General features: G+C 50.9%; 1 protein-coding gene across 1 annotated transcript in view; it reads left to right on the top strand.

The window, feature by feature from the left end:
* Window positions 1-1128: 1128 nt before the first annotated feature.
* Ankdd1a (ankyrin repeat and death domain containing 1A) overlaps window positions 1129-20142 on the top strand; it is a 31969-nt gene continuing 12955 nt past the window's right edge. Inside the window, exons 1-8 of the mRNA XM_069995175.1 lie at window positions 1129-1162; window positions 6240-6343; window positions 8525-8623; window positions 11444-11542; window positions 15123-15227; window positions 16254-16352; window positions 19570-19668; window positions 19988-20086. Coding sequence (XP_069851276.1) covers window positions 1129-1162; window positions 6240-6343; window positions 8525-8623; window positions 11444-11542; window positions 15123-15227; window positions 16254-16352; window positions 19570-19668; window positions 19988-20086 — 738 coding nt within the window. The remainder of the gene's footprint in view (window positions 1163-6239; window positions 6344-8524; window positions 8624-11443; window positions 11543-15122; window positions 15228-16253; window positions 16353-19569; window positions 19669-19987; window positions 20087-20142) is intronic.

The following is a 20142-nucleotide window of genomic DNA, read 5'->3' as shown; positions in this document are numbered from 1 at the left end:
GGTAGAGTGCTTGCCTAGCATCCATGAAGCCCTGGGTTCGATTCCTCAGTACACAGAAAAAGCTGGAAGTGGCGCTGGGGCTCAAGTGGTAAGGTTGCTAGCCTTGAGCAAAGGAAGCTCCGGGACAGGGCCTAGGCCCTGAGTTCAAGCCCCATGGACAGGGGGGAAGAGATGCTCCAGGGCACACCCCTTGGCTGCCCACATCTGGACTGGAGCTCAGGTCTCCCAGCCCTGGGCTCCCGATGCTCTTCCTCCACTTCGGGTGAGTGTCTCCACAGTGCTCCCTCCCACCAGCAATCCAATCACCAGTCACTCTGTTGGGGAGAGCTCTCCGGGCGACACCCACTGGTCCCTTCCAACCTCACTCAGCGTCCTCAGGATGCTCCAGGCAGAGAGATGGATGCAGCCGGCCTGTGTGCACAAGTGCATCTGCGCAGGGACATAGGTGTATTTTTATTTTTTTACATCCTTGGTAGAAAAGGCCTAGAGGAATATCTAATGAGTGTTCTTCCACAGGGATGTCTTGAGTTGTCTGTCAGATTGGCAGCAATCCAGGTTTGATGGCGTGTTCCGTGAGAAGGTGCTGGGGAAAACGTGCATCTCGTAAATTGGTGCTGGGGATGGGGCAGCAGCTAGGCAAATTACCTGTGATTCGAATCTGGAGGGTCGGCCTCTGGGCCTCGCCCCTCACCCCGCCCTTTTCCCCGCCCTTTCATGGACGTGACCCGCCCCACGGCCTCGCCCATCTACAGGCGAGGCGCAAGGCCCTCCACCCCGCCGCCGCCCCACCAGGATACAGGCGTGGCCACGCCCCCTGGGCCACGCCCCCAGGCGCCTCTGGCGTGCCCCGCCCAGGCCCCGCCCCCAGGCGCCTCCACTCCACCGGCGTGGCCCCGCCCAGGCCCCGCCCCCAGGCGCCTCCACTCCACCGGCGTGGCCCCGCCCAGGCCCCGCCCCCAGGCGCCTCCACTCCACCGGCGTGGCCCCGCCCAGGCCCCGCCCCCAGGCGCCTCGACGCCTCTGGCGTGGCCCCGCCTCGACCCCGCCCCTCAGTGGGCGTGGTCCACCCGGATGCCCCGCCCCGAGGTCGGGCGCGCAGCACCTGCGCGCAGTGCGCGGAGCGGCGGGATGGAGGAGGACCAGGCGTGGGACACCCACGGCCGTGAGTCCGAGGCGCCAGGGCTGGGGGACACGGGCGGATCGAGGCTGAGGGACCCCCCCCCACCCCACGCTCGAATAGGGCAGCCAGCTGAGGTTAACGGATCCGTTTGGCCACCTCCGAGCGGACCCAGGTGTATTGGGGGGCGTCGGGGGTGGGGGGGACATTATCTACAAATAGAATCAGGATCCTCACGGGTGCTGGCTTTGTTGCTGGGCCTTAGGAGGGCAGGAAGTCTTTCAGCCTCTCAGCGGCCATTCGAGAGATACCTCTGGCCATCTCCATTTTGCAGATGAGCAAGTTGGGGCGCAGCAGGGTGTTAACTAAGTTGCAGGAGGTCACGGGTAAGTGATAGAGACGGTGGGAGGGGGCTTCCAGCATCCACTGGCTTAGCATGCACAATGCCGGGCCGAGGGCGCTTGGGCGGCCTGTGTGGGTCAGCTAGCTTGCTGCCCTGTCTGGGAGCCAGGAGAAAAAGCTTGTGAGTCCTTAATCCTGTTGTCTAGGCTGTGTGTGTATGTGAGAGAGAAAGGGGGGGGTGGAGAGAGGAGGGAGAGAGAGGGGAGAGAGAGAGAGATCGAGAGAGACCATGCAAGAGCACTGAAGCTTCTAGGCCGTGCTTTTTTTTGAATTAAGATTGGCACTTTATCACTGGAGCTGAGCTACACCTCAATTTACAGCTTTCTGCTGGCTTAATTAGACATGAGTCTCACAGACTTTCTTGCCCAGGCTGGGTTTGAACCACAAGCCTCAGATCAGCCTCCTGAGTGGCCAGGGTCACAGGTGTTTGGCTCTCAAGCTGAGTCTTGAGGGGTGATCCCACCTTTCCTCATCTACATCCTCCTGGCATAGCTCATTGGATGTCCAGTATACTGAAGCAAACCTTACCTGTTCAGCTGAGGGGTAGTGAACTTCATCAAGGTTCTGATTATTAAGGCCAGTGCTCACACCTGTAATCCTAGCCACTGAGGAAGTGAAAATGGGAGGGTCCCAGGTTGGGGCTAATTCACAGGCAAAAAAGCTAGTGAGAGCCTGTCTAGAAAATAAGTAAATGCATGGTGCATTTGGTAGAGTACTTGCCTAGCAAGCTGAGACCCTGAATTCAATCCCTGTACATTTTAAAGAAAGAAAAGAGGTTCTAATTATTTCAAAGGAGGCACAGGATCAAGGGTAGGGGGAATCTCACATTCAAAGTTTGAGTAGTGGCAGAGTGCTGGTGGCTCATGCCTGTAATCCTAGCTATTCAGGAATCTGAGATTTGAGGATCAGGGTTCAAAGCCAGCCCAGGCAGGAAAGTCCATGAGACTCTTATCTCTAATAAACCACCAGAAAACTGGAAGTGGCGCTGTGGCTCAAGTGGTAGAGCTCTCGCCTTGAGCTGAAGAGCTGAGAGATAGTGCCCAGGCTCAGAGTTCAAGCCCCACCACCAGCAAAACAAAAAACAAAAAACAGTAGTGCAGCTGTGGCTCAAAGTAGTAAAACACTAGCCTTGAGCACAAAAACTCAGGGACAGCGCTCAGGCTCTGAGTTCAAGCCCTACCACTAACAAAATTTGAGTATCCTTGGAGCATTCAGTGTGTGGGAGGAGCTTGTGAGTTGAAGCTTCAGTTGGATAAAAGTCTCAGAGGCTAAAGAATGTAGTGTGCATTTGCCATGGCTGAATGCATGGGGTGAGGTGGATGGAAGAGACAAGATCTGTGTGTGTGTGTGTGTGTGTGTGTGTGTGTGTGTGTGTGTGTGTGTGTGCGTGTGTGTGTGTGTGTGTGTGTGTGTGTGTGTGTGTCTTGGTACTGGGACTTGAGCCTAGTCACTGTCCCTTAGCTTTTTCATTCGAAGTGAATTCTCTGCCACTTGAGCCATAGCTGTACTTCTGGCTTTTTTTTTTTTTTTAATTAGTGGTTAATTGGAGGTAAAAGTCTCAAGAACTTTCCTGCGAGGCTGGCCTTGAACCATGATCCTCAGATCTCAGCCTCCTGAATAGCTAAGATTACAGGTATGAGGCACCAGCTCCTGGCTTCAGGATCTGCTTTCATCCTAATGTGATCTCTGGCTGGCTACGTACAGTGTTTGCTTCTCCCTGTAGAGACTTTTGTTGTTCAGCAGCATAAACCAGCCCAGTCCCCCAGGCTTCAGTAAAGAGAGTGTATCCGAGCTGGCAGGGCCCTGTACAAATCCCTTTCTGCCCCTGCTGTGATTTTCCAGCTGAGGAAGTCACCCATGAGGGAGATGTGACTCTCCACTATCCCAGGGTGGTGCTGCTGGAGAGTGGCATGCCGGGCACTGGAACCCAGCCTGAGCGGCTCACAACCAAAGTGCCAGCTCTTCTTTTTTTCCAATCATGGGGCTTGAACTGTGGGCCTGGGCGCCCTCCCTCAGCTCTTCATCTCAAGGCTAGCACCCTACCACTTGAGCCACACCACCACTTCCAGTTTTCTGGTGTTTAACTGGAGATAAGAGTCTCATGGACTTTCCTGCCCAGGCTGGCTTTGAACCGTGATCCTCAGATCTCAGCCTCCTGAGGAGCTAGGATTACAGGCGTGAGCCACTGGTGCCTGGCTGAAAGGGGCTCTTCTACAGTGTGTTAGGTTATTCATCGTTCCCTTTCCCTTCTTTTCTCCTTTCCCTCCTTTCTTTTCTTTCCTTCCTTCCTTCCTTCCTTCCTTCCTTCCTTCCTTCCTTCCTTCCTTCCTTCCTTCCTTCCCTTCTTTCTTTCTGTGCTAGTACTGGGGCTTGAAATCAGGGCTGCATGTTTTCTTTTGGTGTTTCTGCTGAAGGCTGGCACTCTACCACTTGAGCCACAGCTCCACTTCTGGCTTTTTGCTGGCTAAACTGAGATGACAATCTCACCAGCTTTCTTGCCTGGGATGGCATTCAACTGTGATTCTCAGATCTTTGCCTCCTAAGTAGGATTACAGGTGTGAGCCAGCAGTGTGCCCAGCTTTTTTTTTTTTTTTTTTTGCTAGTGCGGGGTTTGTATCTAGGCCCATACAGTAGCTTGGCAGGTGCTTTCCCACTTTGAGCTACAACATAAGCCCTTTTTGCTTTAGGTGTGTGTGTGTGTGTGTGTGTGTGTGTGTGTGTGTGTGTGTGTGTGTGTGTGTGTGTGTGTGTGTGTGTACAACATAAGCCCTTTTTGCTTTAGGTGTGTGTGTGTGTGTGTGTGTGTGTGTGTGTATACTGGTCCTGGGGCTTGTGCTCAGGGCCTGAGCACTGTCCCTGAGCTTTTGTGCTCAAGGCTGATGCTCTACCACTTTAGCCACAGCTCCACATCTGACTTTTTGGTGCTTAATTGGAGATAAGAGTTCCATGGAGGGCTGGAAAGGTGGCTCAGTGATACAGCGCTTGCCTTGCCTGCATGAGGCGCTGGGTTCGATTCCTCAGCACCCCAGAAGCAGAAAAGGCCAGAAGTGGCGCTGTGGCTCAAGTGGTAAAATGCTCATCTTGAGCTGAAGAGCTGAGGGACAGCGCCCAGGCCCAGAGTTCAGGCCCACAACCAAAAAAAAAAAAAGTTTCATGGCCTTTTCTGTACAGTCTGGCTTCAAACTGAGATCCTCAAATCTTAGCTTTCTAAGTAGCTAGTATTACATAAGGCATGAACCTAGCTTTAGTCTTTTTTTTTTTTTTTTTTTTTTGAATAAGGTCTCTTATTTTTTGCCCAGGCTGGTCTGGATTGTGGTTCTCCTATTTATGCTTCTTCTGTAGCTAGGATCACAGCTCTTTATCACTTACTCAGCTTTTATTGGTTGAGATGGAATCTCATGAAGTTTTGTCCCAACTTACCTTGAATCATGATCCTCCCAATTTTCACCTTGCGCGTAGCTAGAATTACAAGTGTTAGCTACTATTCCTGATCTTTCTTTATCCTCCCTCCCTCCTCCTTTTCTTCCTCCTCCTCCTCCTCCTCCTCCTCCTTTTCCTCTTCCTCCTCCTCCTCCTCTTCCTCCTCCTCCTCCTCCTCCTCCTCCTCCTCCTCCTCCTCCTCCTCCTCCTCCTCCTCCTCCTCCTCCTCTTCATCCTCTTCTTTTGTCAGTTTCAACACGCTCTTCTACAGCTGGAAGGCGGTGTGGGATTTCTCTGGAAAAACACACCGCACAGCAGGCTTGTCCTTAGCACACTGGCCACCTGTCCCTGGATACACATGGGGTTGGGCTACAGGAAAAACCCAAGATTACCTGCCCCCTCCCTCCAAGGACTGTGCAAAGGGCTAGACCAGTCAATATTTGTCCTCTTACCAGGGTTTCTGGGCCCTGCTTGGGAGAGAAAGGCATCTGTGTACCTGGATAGGTATTGTCCCACAGAGAAGCAGAGTTTGGGGAGTCTCTCCGGGTGCCCAGCTTGCAGCCTGCTGAGAGTTGTGTTGTATGGGGAAGAGCAGGGGTGGCCAGGACTCCAGGATCTATGGTTCAGCCAAGGACAGTAGTCAGGATGACCGAGGTGGGGTGCTATTGATGAGACTCTATCAGCAGGCCTGGGGACTCCTAGCTCAGATGCTAACCTGCTGCCTGGCCTGAGTGCACGGCGGCGTGGGACGGTGGCTCAGCAGGGTCAGCTCTAAGGCTTTCTTTTTTTTTTTTTTTTGTCGGTCGTAGGGCTTGAACTCTGGGCCTGGGCGCTGTCCCTCAGCTCTTCAGCTCAAGGCAAGCGCTCTACCACTTGAGCTACAGCGCCACTTCCGGTTTTCTGGTGGTTTATTGGAGATAGGAGTCTCACGGTCTCATCTGCCCGGGCTGGCTTTGAACCATGATCCTCAGATCTCAGCCTCCTGAGTAGCTAGGATTACAGGCGTGAGCCACCAGCGCCCGGCTCTCTAAGGCTTTCTTAACCTGAGAAGTGGAAACTGCGGGGAAAGGCAAAGCAAGGCTGCGCCCCAGGACAGAATGGTGACAGGGTTAGGATTGGGGTGAGGAGAGAAGGTGTGGAAGCTGGGAGCCTAGTCTTGCGGTAGACTCATGCAGTCCTGGCTGTCTTTCTGAACCAGACAGTGCCCTGAGAGAGAAATGAATTCCATCCATTTCCAGAAGAGCAGCTCTTACAGAATGGGGAGGGGGATCCTCTTCTCACTGACACCCCCCCTCCACAGTGCTCCCCCTGGAGAAGCAGCTGCACCAGGCCGCCCGCCAGAACCACATCGAGAGGATGAAGGAGCTGATGGAGAAGAGGGTTAATGTCAGGGCCAGAAACCACGTGCGTACTGGGCCCTGCATGGTGCCTCCCTTCCGCCATCCACGCGATTGCCATGGAGGTCTTGGACATCTTGAGTAGTTGGGGCCTGGTCCAAGGTCAGGGTCAGGATTCTAAGTTGAGCTTAGCCGTTCCAGAGTCAAACTCAAGAATCATTCTGGCCTATTTGATAGGATAAAGAATAGAAACAGGAGGGCAGGAGGCTAAAGGTCAGCCGGCAGAGATCAGACACTAGATGGGCACTGGTGGCTCACGCCTGTAATCCTAGCTACTCAGGAAGCAGAGATCTGAGGATCAGGGTTCAAAGCCAGCCTGGGAAGGAAAGTCCATGAAAGCCTATTTATTTATTATTTATTTATTGGTTTACCTTTTATGTGTTTATTTATTTTTGTCAGTTGTGGGGCTTGAACTCTTGGCCTGGGTGTTGTCCCTCAGTTCTTCAACTCAAGGCTAGCGCTCTACCACTTGAGCCACACCACCATTTCCGATTTTCTGTGGTTTATTGAAGATGAGTCTCATGGACTTTCCTATCTGGGCTGGCTTTGAAAATCGATCCTCAGATCTCAGCCTCCTGAGTAGTTAGGATTACAGGCCACCAGCACCCAGTTTATGAACCTCTTATCTCCAGTTAGACATTAAAATGTCGGGCTGGGAAGGTGGCTCAGTGGTAGAGCGTTTGCCTTGCATGCATGAGGCCCTGGGTTCGATTCCTCAGCACCATATACGCAGAAAATGCCAGAAGTGGCGCTGTGGCTTAAGTGGTAGAGTGCTAGCCTTGAGCTGAGGAGCTGAGGGGCAGCACCCAGGCCCAGAGTTCAAGCCCCATGACTGGCAAAATAAATAAAATGTGTGTGTGAAGTGGAACTGTGGCTCAAAGTGGTAGAGTGCCAGCCTTGAGCAAAAGAGCTCAGGGGCAGTGCTCAGGTCTGAGTTCAAGAAAGAGGTTAGTCACTGAGAAGCACAGGAAGGGCAGCAATGGGGAAGCAGAGGTGGAAGATGCCTGTGGGCGGAAGTTCAGAGGTTCAGGACCAAGAGAGGCCAGAATCTGCAGACTGGGTGTGTGTGTGTGTGGCAATGATCCCTTTTGACCAGGCTCAGGGTCATTGGGGGAGGTCAAATGAGGCGAGCCTGCTTCCCAGGCTCAAGGGAAGGATGCAGGTAAGTGGGGGGATGGATCAAGGGGGTGTCCTTGGCCTGAAGATAGAAGGAGAAGCCAGTTCTTCTGGAAAGATGGTGAGAACTGGCATGGGTGCCACTCAGGTAGCCCTTCCCTTCCTTTCTGTGGGATTGTGGCTGGAAGGTTCTAGAACTGGGATTCCTGAGCATGGCAGGGGCTACACAGTATGGGGGGATACTACAGGGATGTGTCTGCCCCGGGGAACAGTAATAGCTGTAGGATTTTGGCTGCTTGAACTCAGGGTCTCCTTCCTCAGCTCTTTCTGCTGACAGCTGGTGCTCTGCCACTTGAACCACAACTACTTCCAGCTTTTTGCTGGCTGATCGGAGATAAGAGTCTCTTGGATTTGTCTGTCCAGCCTGGCTTTGAACCTCAGTCCTCAGATCTCAGCCTCCTGACTAGTTAGGATGATAGGCATAAGCCACTAGTACCCAGACCCCTTGAGTTTTTCATTTGTTTGTTTGTTGTTTTCACGCTGGTCTTGGGGCTTGAACTCAGAGTCTCAGGCGCTTTTGCTGAGTTTTATGCTCTACCAATGGAGCCACAGCTCCACTTCTAGCTTTTTGCTGGTTAATTGGAGCTAAGAATCTTACCAACTTTCCTGCCTGGGCTGGCTTTGAACCTGACCCCCAGATCTCAGCCTCCCGAGTAGCTAAGATTGCAGGCGGGAGCCACTGGCACCTGGCCCATTGGGAGTTTTGAGATGCAGTGGAGGGTGGTGCCGGGCAGAGCCTTGTCGGCTCTTAGTAAGAAGCCATGAAGGCAGGTGGGTGACAGATGAGCCCAGCACTGTGTTTTACGTGTTTGTTTGGGCTGCTGCCTAGTTAGGGAGGAAGGGCCTGAGTAGGGCTGGATCCCCCCCAACCCCCCCCCCCCCCCCCCCACCGCCAGCTGGACAGAGCCAGTAAGGGACCTGCCAGCCTGCAGACCAGCTGTCATGGTGGGAAGGGTGTGGGAGGCGGGCCAGGCAGCCGGGTGGCAATCACAAATTTCCTCTTCCCCAGCAGGTGGGCCGGGTGGCCCTGCACTGGGCCGCAGGCACTGGGCATGAGCAGGCGGTACGGCTGCTCCTGGAGCATAAGGCTGCTGTGGACGATGAGGATTCGGTAGGCATGACTATGTGTCTGTCCTTGCAGGGGTGGGGCATCCAAGATCTTACCTTTAAAAATTTTATTATTATTAATTGTTGTTATTATTTTCTGATTGCCATGGTGCTTGAACTCAGGGCCTACGCACCATTCCTGAGTTCTTTTGCTCAAGGCCAGCGCTCTACCACTTGAGCCACAGCTCTACTTAGTTTTCTGGTGGTTCATTGGAGATTAGAGGCTCATGGACTTGCCTGCCTGGGCTGACTTTGAACCATGATCTGCAGATCTATCTGAGCCTCCTGAGTATCTAGGGTTACAGGGTTGAGCTACCAGAACTGGCTATCCATTCTGTTTGTTTTTGTTTTTGTGTGTATGTGCTTGTTCTGGGGCTTGAATTCAGGGCCTAGATGCCTTCCCTGAGCTTTTTTTTTTCTCAAGGCTAGCACTCTACCACTTGAGCCATGACTCCAACTTCCAACTTTTTGATGGTTAGTTGAAGATAAGAGCCTCATGGACTTTCCTGCCCAGGGTGACTTTGAAACTGCGATCTTAGCCTATTGAGGAGCTAGGATTATAGGCATGAGGCACCTGTACTCGGCTTTTCGATTGTTTTTGTTGAGATTGTTGTTGATACAAATGCTCAGGTCCAGATTGGCCCCAGTTAGTCTTCAGGGCCCAGTTATTCCATGGTCCCTGTGCAGGAATAAAGTACTCTTTAGTATCAAGCACCTTACAAATCGGGAGACCTTCCCATCCCTGGATCCCATGTGGACAGCCATAGACTGCCCAGTAATTGGTGGTTTGATAAAGACCTAGTTAGCAAAGTAATCAGGAGAAAGCAGGGCTCTTGCTCCGGCTAATACCATAAAAAACAACTTGCTCACCTGTAATCCTAGCTACTCAGGAGACTGAGATCTGAGGATCTCAATTCAAAGTCCGCTGAGGTAGAAAGTTCTATGAGATTCTTATCATCAATTAACCACCAAAAGGTTGGAAGTGGATCTGTGGCTCAAGTGATAGAGTACCAGCCTTGAGCAAATAAAGCTAAGTGACAATGCCCAGGCGCTGAGTTCAAGCCTCAGGATTGGCATAAAAAATAACCAAGCCCTATTAAAAGAAATAAAGTTGGGGGTGGGGGCATGGGGAAGGGGGCTCAGTGGTAGAGTGCTTACCTGGCATGCATGAAGCCCTGGATCCGATTCCTCAGTACCAAATACGCAGAAAAAGGCCAGAAGTGGTGCTGTGGCTCAAGTGGTAGAGTACTAGCCTTGAGCAAAAGAAGCTCCAGGGACAGTGCCCAGGCCCTGAGTTCAAGCCCCAGGACTGGCAAAAAAAAAAAGAAAGGAAGGAAGGAAGGAAGGAAGGAAGGAAGGAAGGAAGGAAGGAAGGAAGGAAGGAAGGAAGGAAGAAAGAAAGAAGTGAAGCATTGCAGTATACTTAGCATAAAGTTGTAGTAGAAAAAAGGAGATTCTGAGATTGCTGCCTTCCATTTTTTTTGTTTTCAAGTGGTTCTTCCTGGGCTGGGTGCAATGCTTCACTCATATAATACCAGCTACTAGAAGATAGAGATCTGGAGAATTACAGTTCAACTACTTGAACCTCAGAGAATGGTGGATTGCATATATGCACATTTAGTGTTTAGAACTGTCTTCTTTGGAAACCTATGTAATATAAATGGATGTAAAAATTGTAATGTACACTTCAGCTGAGATGGTTAATACCATTATGATTTTAGAATAAATTCTAAGTAAAAGCAAATGTTTTTTAAGAGATGTTTTACAGATTTTATGCTATCCTAAATTATTAAATTTATTAATTAAAAAGCTTTAAAAACTTTAGCCAAAAATTTGATGAGGTGTGATGTGTAAACTGACTTTTCTGGTATGAGTATTCCAAAGATGATTAAAAGCAGCTTGAAGCATTTATAGGAACATCTTTGTGTCACGTTTCAGGAAACAACTTTGTGATGTTTGTTAATTGCTAACATGGTATATACCTAACATTGATAATGTATTTTTTTCAAACTGGCTGGATTTTATATTGTTTCATTAAAATCTGCTTAAAGATAAAGTAAAAAAAAAAAAAAAAAAAAAAAGAATTACAGTTCAAGGCCAACCTGGGAAAAAAGTTCAGGAGATGACCTCAATAAATTAGCCAGGTGTGGTACTGTGCATTTACTCAGGAGGCAGAAGTAGGAGCTTCTCTGTTTCAGGCCAGCCTTGGGCAAAGACACAAGTTTCTTTCTTTCTTTTTTTGGGGGGGTCCGTCCAGTCGTGGGGCCTGAACTCTGGGCCTGGACGCTGTCCCTCAGCTCTTCAGCTCAAGGCTAGCGCTCTACCACTTGAGCCACAGTGCCACATCTGGCTTTTTTCTTTTTGCTTATGTGGTGCTGAGGAGTCGAACCCAGGGCCTCATGCATGCAAGGCAAGCACTCTACCACTGAGCCACCTTCCCAGCCCTAAAGACTGTAATCCTAGCTACTCAGAAAACTGATACCTGAACATCACGGTTGCCCAGGCAGGAAAGTCCATGAGACTCCTATCTCCAGTTAACCAGCAAAAAGCCAGAAGTAGAGTTGTGGCCCAAGTGGTAGAGCACTAACCTTGAATGGAAAAAGCGAAGGGACAGAGCCCCAGGTCCTGAATTCAAGCCCCAGGCCCAACACACACCCACACAAACATGTTTACAGTAGTAAGCCAGCCTCTGTTTCGGATCTTTGCATTTCTAAAGCTTGGGAACACCTGGGCTGAGTGACACTTGGGGTGCCCTATGGTGGACGCAGTCCAGAGGCTCAGCCCCGCCCACTCACGCCCTCCCCCTCCCTGTCCTCTGTCCCAGTTCGGGATGAACGCTCTTCTCCTGTCCGCCTGGTTTGGCCACCTGCCGGTCCTGCAGGTCCTCGTCAATGCTGGGGCCAAGATCCATTGTGAGAACAAGGTAACCAGGGGCTCTTGCTCCCGTCCCCTGCCCCAGCTGCCCCAGAACCTTCTCGAAAGCCCCGATGAGCTAAGCTGAGCTCAGGGAAGCTTCTATCTGACTGCTTTCCTGCGTCTGGGAAAGGGAGGGTGTATGTGTGAGGGAAATGGGGGTTGGGGTGGGGATGGGTGGGTGCCCCCAGTTCATCATAAACAGCACAGCACCTCTGAGGACACTCTTGAGCGCTCCCGCCAGTGGCCTTCTTACAGAGAGAACCCCAGCAGGTGCCCCAAAGGGCAGTTAGGAAGACTGGAAAGGTCTGTATGGTTAGGCCAGCTTCCGTTTACCCCCCCAGTAAACTGTTCTAGGCTTGGGAGCTGACCCCTGATGGTCTCGTGTGTGTGTGTGTGTGTGTGTGTGTGTGTGTGTGTGTGTGTGTGTGTGTGTGTGCAGGGAGGAGGCCCAGAAATGCCTAGATTTATTTATTATTTATTATTGCCTTTTCAGGGGGTCAATGGTCTCTCTCTGTCTCTCTCTGTCTCTCTCTGTCTCTCTCTGTCTCTCTCTGTCTCTCTCTCTCTCTCTGCCAGACCTGGGGCTTGAACTCAGGGCCTGGGCACTGTCTCTGAGCTTCTCTTGTTCAAGGCTAACACTACCACTTGAGCCACAGTGCCACTTGCGGCTTTTTCTGTGTATGTGATACTGAGGAACGGAACCCAAGGCTTCATGCATGCTAGGCAAGCACTCTACCATTAAGCCATGTTCCTAGCCAGGTCAATGGTCTTTTAGGAAAGGCCAGCATTTCCAGGCCAAATCCCTTCCAAAAGGTGTTTTCAACCTGGGTACTAGGAAAGAATTCAGGGACCAATGAACTTGGATTTTTTAAACCAGCATATTTATTTATTTATGTTACTAATTTCTACTTGGAAATTTGCATTTCTTTCTTTTTTTGTTTTTATTTTATTTATTTATTTATTTTTGCCAGTCCTGGGGCTTGAACTCTGGGCCTGGGCGCTGTCCCTGAGCTCTTCAGCTCAAGGCTAGCTACTCTACCACTTGAGCCACAGTGCTACTTCTGGCTTTTTCTGCTTATGTGGTGCTGAGGAATCGAACCCAGGGCCTCATGTATGCAAGGCAAGTGCTCTACCACTGAGCCGCCTTCCCAGCCCTCTTTTTTTTTTTTTTTTTTAATTTTTTTATTGTAAAGATACTATACAGAGGGTTACAGTTACATGAGTGAGGTAATGAGTACACTTCCTCTTGAACATTGTTACCCCCTCCATTGTTTTCCCCCTACCATCCCCTCCCTCCCTCCCTTCCCCGAGGTTCTTTTTTTTTTTTTTTTGATTGTGATTAAGTGATTACATAATTTCCGGAAATTCACAGTATTGTGGAATAATTATGCTCATTTAAAGTCACAAGTTCATTCTAACTTTCCTGGAGCAAATTGTCTATCACAGTCTGTAATATATAACGGTCCAGCCCTCTTTCTTTTAAATCAGTTATGTGTGGGGCTGGAACTCAGGGCCCGGATGCTGTCCCTGAGCTATTTTTGCTCAAAGCTAGCACTCTACCATTCGAGCCACAGCTCCACTTCCATTTTTTTGGTGGTTAATTGGAGATAAGAATCTCACAGAGGGGCTGGGAAGGTGGCTCAGTGGTAGAGTGCTTGCCTCGCATGCATGAGTCCCTGGGTTCAATTCCTCAGCACCACATAAACAGAAAAGGCCGGAAGTGGTGCTGTGGCTTAAGTGGTAGAGTGCTAGCCTGGAGCTGGAAAGCTGAGGGACAGCACCCAGGCCGAGTTCAAGTCCCATGACCCACCAAAAAAAGAAAAAAAGTTTCACAGACTTTCCTGCCAGGTTGGCTCTGAACCGCCATCCTCAGCTCTCAGCCTCCTGAGTAACTAGGATTACAGGTATGAGTCACCAGTACCCAGAAAAAATTTACATTTCTTTCAGTGATAAATATAATAAATATCAATACCTACATCTTGTGTCAGCTATTTTCATCTCACATTAAAAATTTTGCATTTGGCCAGGCGCTGGTGGCTCACGCCTGTAATCCTAGCTACTCAGGAGGCTGAGATCTGAGGATCGCGGTTCAAAGCCAGCCTGGGCAGGAGAGACCGTGAGACTCCTATCTCCAATAAACCACCAGAAAACCGGAAGTGGCGCTGTAGCTCAAGTGGTAGAGCGCTCGCCTTGAGCTGAAGAGCTGAGGGACAGCGCCCAGGCCCAGAGTTCAAGCCCCATGACCGACAAAAAAAAATTTTGCATTTGGGTGCTTGTTTCCATTTCCTGGAGTTCATTTCAATTAATGTTACTTTATTTTTTAACTTTTTTAAATTTTGGTCCAGTTGTGGGGCCTGAACTCTGGGCCTGGGTGCTGTCCCTCAGCTCTTCAGCTCAAGGCTAGCGCCACTTCCGGCTTTTTTGCTTATGTGGTGCTGAGGAATCGAACCCAGGGCCTTATGCATGCAAGGCAAGCGCTCTACCACTGAGCCACCTTCCCAACCCCAATTAATGTTATTTTATATGATCAGAAGCACTTAGGCCTTGTGCCTTTGTGTTCTTCTCCTAAGAGTCTCCTTTGGTCTCACTGTGTGTGAACGCCCAGAGTCTTGTATAATTTGTCATATCTCTGTGTATTTTAGCTTCCACATATGAGAGAAAATCCGAGCTTGGCTTACCTCAGTTAACATGTATTCTAGGTCCATCTGTTTCCTTGCAAATTACATAATATTATTCTTTTTAATGGCTGTGTAAAATTCCATTGTGTATAGCTACCACATTTTCTTTCTGTTTTTGTTTTTGTTTTTGTTTTTGTTTTTGTTTTTGCCAGTCCTGGGGCTTGAACTCAGGGCCTGTGCACTGTCCCTGAGCCTCTCTGTGCTGAAGGCCAGCATTCTACCACTTGAGCCACAGTGCCACTCTCTACTTTTTTCTGTGTCGGTGCTACTGAGGAATTGAACCAAGGGCTTCATGCATGCTAGGCAAACACTCTACCACTAAGTCACATTTCCAGCCCATATTGAGGTCCTTGATCCACTTTGATCCACTTGATCCACTTTGAAGGAGTCAGATTTTTCTTTTCTTTTCTTTTCTTTTTGTTGGTCATGGGGATTGAACTCTGAGTTTGTCCCTCTGGCGCTGTCCCTCAGCTCTTCAGCTCAAGGCTAGCGCTCTACCACTTGAGCCACAGCGCCACTTCCAGTTTTCTGGTGATTAATTGGATATAAGTGTCACAGACTTTTCTGCCTGGGCTGGCTTTGAACTGTGATCCTCAGATCTCAGCCTCCTGAGTAGCTAGGACTACAGGCATGAGTCACCAGTGCCCAGATGGAAGTCAGGTTTTATGATCCTGATTTGTGCAAATGCTCAGCCAGGCAGAGAGGCACTTGGCCCAGGACTGGGAGCTGATGGGTGCAGAACTGGCCTTTGACTTCTGGGATGGTGACTCCTGGAGATGTGTAGACCTCCCCCAGCCCCTTGGTCATGCGCAGTGTGGTTCCTGCGGGGAGCTGTGCCTGGGATCTGGCAATGGATGAGAAAAAGCCTCCCTTCACAGAGCACAGGGCCTACCCTGGATTTGTTTCCAGGATGGCCTGACTTTACTGCACTGTGCAGCCCAGAGAGGTCACGTGCCTGTGCTGGTGTTCATAATGGAAGACCTGGAAGATGTGGCCCTGGACCAGGCAGATAAGGTGAGAGCCCTGCGAAGCTACGCGTTCCTCCCATTGATGGAAGTCCAGGTCTTAAAACCAAGAGCCAGTCCTGGGACTTGAACTCAGGGCTTGGTTGCTATCCCTTAGCTTTTGTGCTCAAGGCTAGCACTCTTAACACTTTGAGCCACAGCTCCACATCTGACTTTTTTGCTGGCTATTTGGAGATGAGAATCTCAAGGACTTGGTTACCTGGGCTGCCTTCAAACTGTGATCCTCAGATCTCAGCCTCCCAAGCAGCTAGGATTACAAGCGTGAGCACCAGTGCCCCTGTTTGAAGCATCTTTAGGTCATTGGGCAGACTGGATTCCACCTGGAGGGAGCACTCGGGCAGATGGCAGGACGTAGAGCCAAACATGGCCAGTTGCCTCTGGAAGGCACTGATCAAGGGCTTGATGTGTTAGAAAAGGAAGCATTGGAGGGCTGGGAAGGTGGCTCAGTGGTAGAGTGCTTGCCTTGCATGCATGAGGCCCTAGGTTCGATTCCTCAGCACCACATAAGCAAAAAGCTGGAAGTGGCGCTGTGGCTCAAGTGGTAGAGTGCTAGCCTTGAGCTGAAGAGCTGAGGGACAGCGCCCAGGCCCAGAATTCAGGCCCCACCACCAGCAAAAAAGAATAAAGGAGTGCTGCATTCTGCTTCCTGGGGAAGGTGGCCCTTGGTGATTTGGGGTAAAGTTGGAAAGAGGATGCACTGGGAGCTTCAGAGGTGGAAAGGGCCCCTAGTGGGTGGGTTCGGGTGGACTGGAGTCTTAGCCAGAAGGCCAGCGAGGTCTGGGGGCCTCTGGGGGGAGATCTTGCCTTTCAGTAGGCAGCCGGGGAGCTACCAAAGGATGGCAGGGAGAGGGGACCCCCAACAGACTGCTCTTGTGGGGTTGAGTGTGGTCTTTCCAGGCAGGTGTGGGCAGTGAGGACTTTCACAGAGAATATCTCGGGTAAGAGAGGCCAAGTGTGGTCGGAGGCAGAGGCCGGGAGGACCAGGCGAGGAGGCTCACTGACCTCTCCTGGCCAGCTGGGAAGGACGGCGTTTCACAGAGCTGCTGAGCACGGACAGCTGGACGCGCTGGACTTCCTTGTGGGCTCCGGCTGTGATCACACTGTCAAGGATAAGGTAACTGTGGCCGCGAGGGCTCAGCCTCCCATCCGCCCTTCCCTGTGGGGTACCTCCAAGGGCAGAACTTGGGGCTTCACACCCAGGATGATCGAGGCCTTCTGCTGGCTCCACCCCTGCCCCCTGAGCCCTACGGTACCCTCACTGTGTCCTTCGTGTCCGTATTGTGGCTGAGCCACTGCGCACGTGGCCGTGGACTATGGGAGGATTGGAACAGAGCTGCAGAGGAGGGATTTCAAGTGTATTTGTATGAGCCAGGCGCTAGTAGCTCAAGCTTGTAATCCTAGCTACTCAAGAGGCTGAGATCTGAGGATTGGGGTTTGAAGCCAGCCTAAGCAGACAAACTGAGAGACTCTTTATCTCCAGTGTGCCGGCAAAAAGCCAGAAATGGATCTGCGGCAAAGTGCCAGCCTTGAGTGGTAAGGGAGAATACAAAGCCCTGAATTCAAGTCCCTTCTCCCTCCCGCAAGTATCAGTATAACACACTGCTGATCCTAAGGGTAATTTGAATATTTTATCTTTAGCCTTCTAAGAAGTCCATAACTGCACCAGACAAGTGGCTCATGTGCTAGAGTGCCTACCAAACAGGTTCTAGGCCCTCAGTTCAAACCCTGCTACCACCAAAATAAGGAGAAAAAAAAAAAGCAAAGGTAGCCAGGTGCTGGTTGCTGAGATCTGAGGATTTCACTTAAAAGCCAGTCCAGGCAAGAAAGTCCATGATAGGTTGGGGATGTGGTTCAGTGGTAGAGTGCTTGCCTAGCATGCATGGAGCCTTGGGTTCTAGTCCTCAGTACCACATACACAGAAAAAGCCAGAAGTGGTGCTGTGGCTCAAATGGCAGAGTGCTAGCCTTGAGCAAAAGAAGCTCAGGGACAGTGTCCAGGCCCTGAGTTCAATTGGGAAGGCGGGGGGAGAGGTGGAAAGGTAGGGAGGAGGAAGAGTTCAGGGACAGTACAAAAAGAAAAAAAAAAAAAAGCTATAGCTGTTTTGTGTGTGCTATGTATGTGTGAATCTGTCATTTAAGGGGATGGGATATTAACATTCTTACTTTAGTGCTTTTATTTTGCTAGTCCTGGGGCTTGAACTCAGGGCCTGGGCACTGTCCCTGAGCTTCTTTTGCTCAAGGCTAGCACTCTACCACCACTTGAGCCACAGTGCCACTTCTGGCTTTTTCTGTATATGTGATACTGAGGAATCGAACCCAGGGTTTCATGCATGCTAAGCAAGCACTCTACCACTAAGCCACCTTCCCAGCCCCAAGCTATATTTAACATTTTTAAAAATTGATTAACAAATAATTTTCACATTGTTCTTATGCAGGTGATGCACAGAGGGGTTACAGTTACATACTTCACATAAAGAGTTCATTTCTTTTTGCACAAGGTCACCCCTTCCCTCGCTCTCTCCGTTTTTCCCTCCCATCACCACCCCCAAGTTGTCTAGCTCTTTTGCTACTACTACTGCATTTGCTCACCCTTTGTCCCTCCATTTCTGTACCCTGCTTACCCTCCCAAAGACAGATAAACGAACTAACAAGATGAAAAAAAGAAAAACAGCAGCGAAGAGAAAAAAACCTCTCTTGTTTCTACTTTCTGGTACTCAGTTCATTATATATTGTTTTGTATGATCAGAGACGCTTTACACAATTTCAACACTGAATCAGGAGTGGAATATGTCTCGTCTTCAGTGGACTCTAAGCAAACCCCTGTGCTGAATGCGGGTGGCTAGATTCTTCCTTTAGGAAGTGGCTGAGATGGAAGGAGGGGAGAGCTTGAGCAAGGGGAGTTGTGAAGAGCAGGCAAAGCTGGATCTTCCTTTCTAGATGCTTCCTGTGGACTGTTTTGGGGGGGGTCTCTGCTCCCCTGTGCTTCGTCTTTAGGACATACCTTTCTCTGATCAGCTACTTCCAGCTGCTCCCCTTTTTCAGAGGTCCTGTTACCGCCCTACCCCCACCCCCACCAGGTCTCGTCTGAATAAGACCCCCTTGCAGGAGAAAATGAGGGAGGGTAACGCTGTTCAAAAGCAAATTCATTACCTGACTTGTGTGACCATAACCCCTCTGTACATCACCTTTGCAAGTAAAAAGAGACCCCCCTTGGAAAGCCACCCCCCCAAAAAGCTGGCTTCTAAGATCCTCTTTCTCATTTTACTCCTTTTCTTCCTCCTCCTCCTCCTCCTCCTCCTCTTCCTCCTCCTCCTTTTCTTCCTCCTCCTCTGCCCCCTCCTCCTCCTCCTCTTCCTCCTCCTCCTCCTCTTCCTCCTCCTCTGCCCCCTCCTCCTCCTCCTCTTCCTCCTCCTCCTCCTCTTCCTCCTCCTCCTCTTCCTCCTCCTTTTCCTCCTCCTCCTCCTCTTCCTCCTCCTCCTCTTCCTCCTCCTCCTCCTTTTCTTCCTCCTCCTCCTCCTCTCTTTTGGGCAGGCATTTACCATGTGGCCCAGCTGGCCTCAAATTCTTGGACTCAAATGATGATCCTCCTCCCTGTGCTTGTTTATTATTATTATTATTATTTTGCTGGTTCAGGGTTTGAATTAAGGGCTTTGCATTTGCTCCACTTGGTTAGCTGAAGCTCACAGACTTTCCTACCTAGGCTGGCCTTGAACAGCGATCCTCTCGATCACAGTCTTCTAAGGAGCTAGGATGACAGGTGTCAACCACTGGTACCCAGCTTTGTTTTATTTATTTTTGCCAGTCCTGGGCTTGAACTCTGTCCCTCAGCTCTTCAGCTCAAGGCTAGCGCTCTACCACTTGAGCCACAGCACCACTTCCAGCTTTTTTCTTTTTGCTTATGCGGTGCTGAGGAATCGAACCCAGGGCCTCATGCATGCAAGGCAAGCGCTCTACCACTGAGCCACCTTCCCAGCCCTTTTGTTTTCTTTTTAAAGCCCTATATCTACCTTGCCTATGTGTGGCGTGGACTTGAACTCAGGGCCTTGTGTTCTTACTTGGCATGCTTGCTCACAGCTGGTACTTCCCCACTGAGCCAGGCCTCCAGTCCAATGAGTGTCTTGAAGTATAAGGAAGGAGAAACTAAGGCTTGATTCTGTACAGCCTTCATGGTTTGTCCCTGTGGCTTTGGACCTGTGGTCCCTGGGCTTCAGCTACTGTGTCTATATGATGGGGGGTGGGGGGTGAGGTGTGTGCAGATCCTAGCCGGGTCCCATGAGATTGTGTGATTCTGGGGCTCCCTGTGCCCGCCCCTCAGGTACCCTTCTCCTGCAGGAGGGGAACACAGCCCTTCACCTGGCCGCCGGGCGGGGCCACGCAGCTGTGGTGCAGCGGCTTGTGGACATCGGGCTGGACTTGGAGGAGCAGAACGTGGTAAGGCATGGTGTCATCCCGTCCTCCCTTGGGAGAGGGCCTGTCTTCCCTTTGTCACCTGCCTGGGGGGGGGGGACAAAAACCCAGCCACAGCCCAGAACTCGGGGTGAGAGGGTGCTGGGCAGGTTGGGGGGGGGGACTCAGGATGTGTCCCGGGGTGTTCAGGGAAGGTTTCCTGGAGGAGGCGGAACAGAAGATGAGCTGAGATACAGGGATGGGATTGTGGTGCTATGATGTCACACAGGAAGGCCAGCAGCTCAGAGGCTGCTGGTCCCCAGCCACAGGCCTGGCCCTCACCCCCCCTTGCCCTGCGTTTCAGGAAGGCCTCACGGCCCTGCACTCGGCTGCTGAAGGAATCCACTCTGACTGCGTGCAAGTCCTCCTCAGAGCCGGGAGCCATGTGAATGCCCTCACCCAGGTGGCCGGGCCCTGGGTGGTTTTGAACTCTAAGCCCACAGACAAAGCTACGGCATT

Source organism: Dipodomys merriami, unplaced genomic scaffold (genome assembly GCF_024711535.1).
Source record: "Dipodomys merriami isolate MVZ:Mamm:240054 unplaced genomic scaffold, mDipMer1.0.p SCAF_48, whole genome shotgun sequence".
NCBI lineage: Eukaryota > Metazoa > Chordata > Mammalia > Rodentia > Heteromyidae > Dipodomys > Dipodomys merriami.
This window is presented reverse-complemented; position numbering and strand designations above follow the sequence as displayed.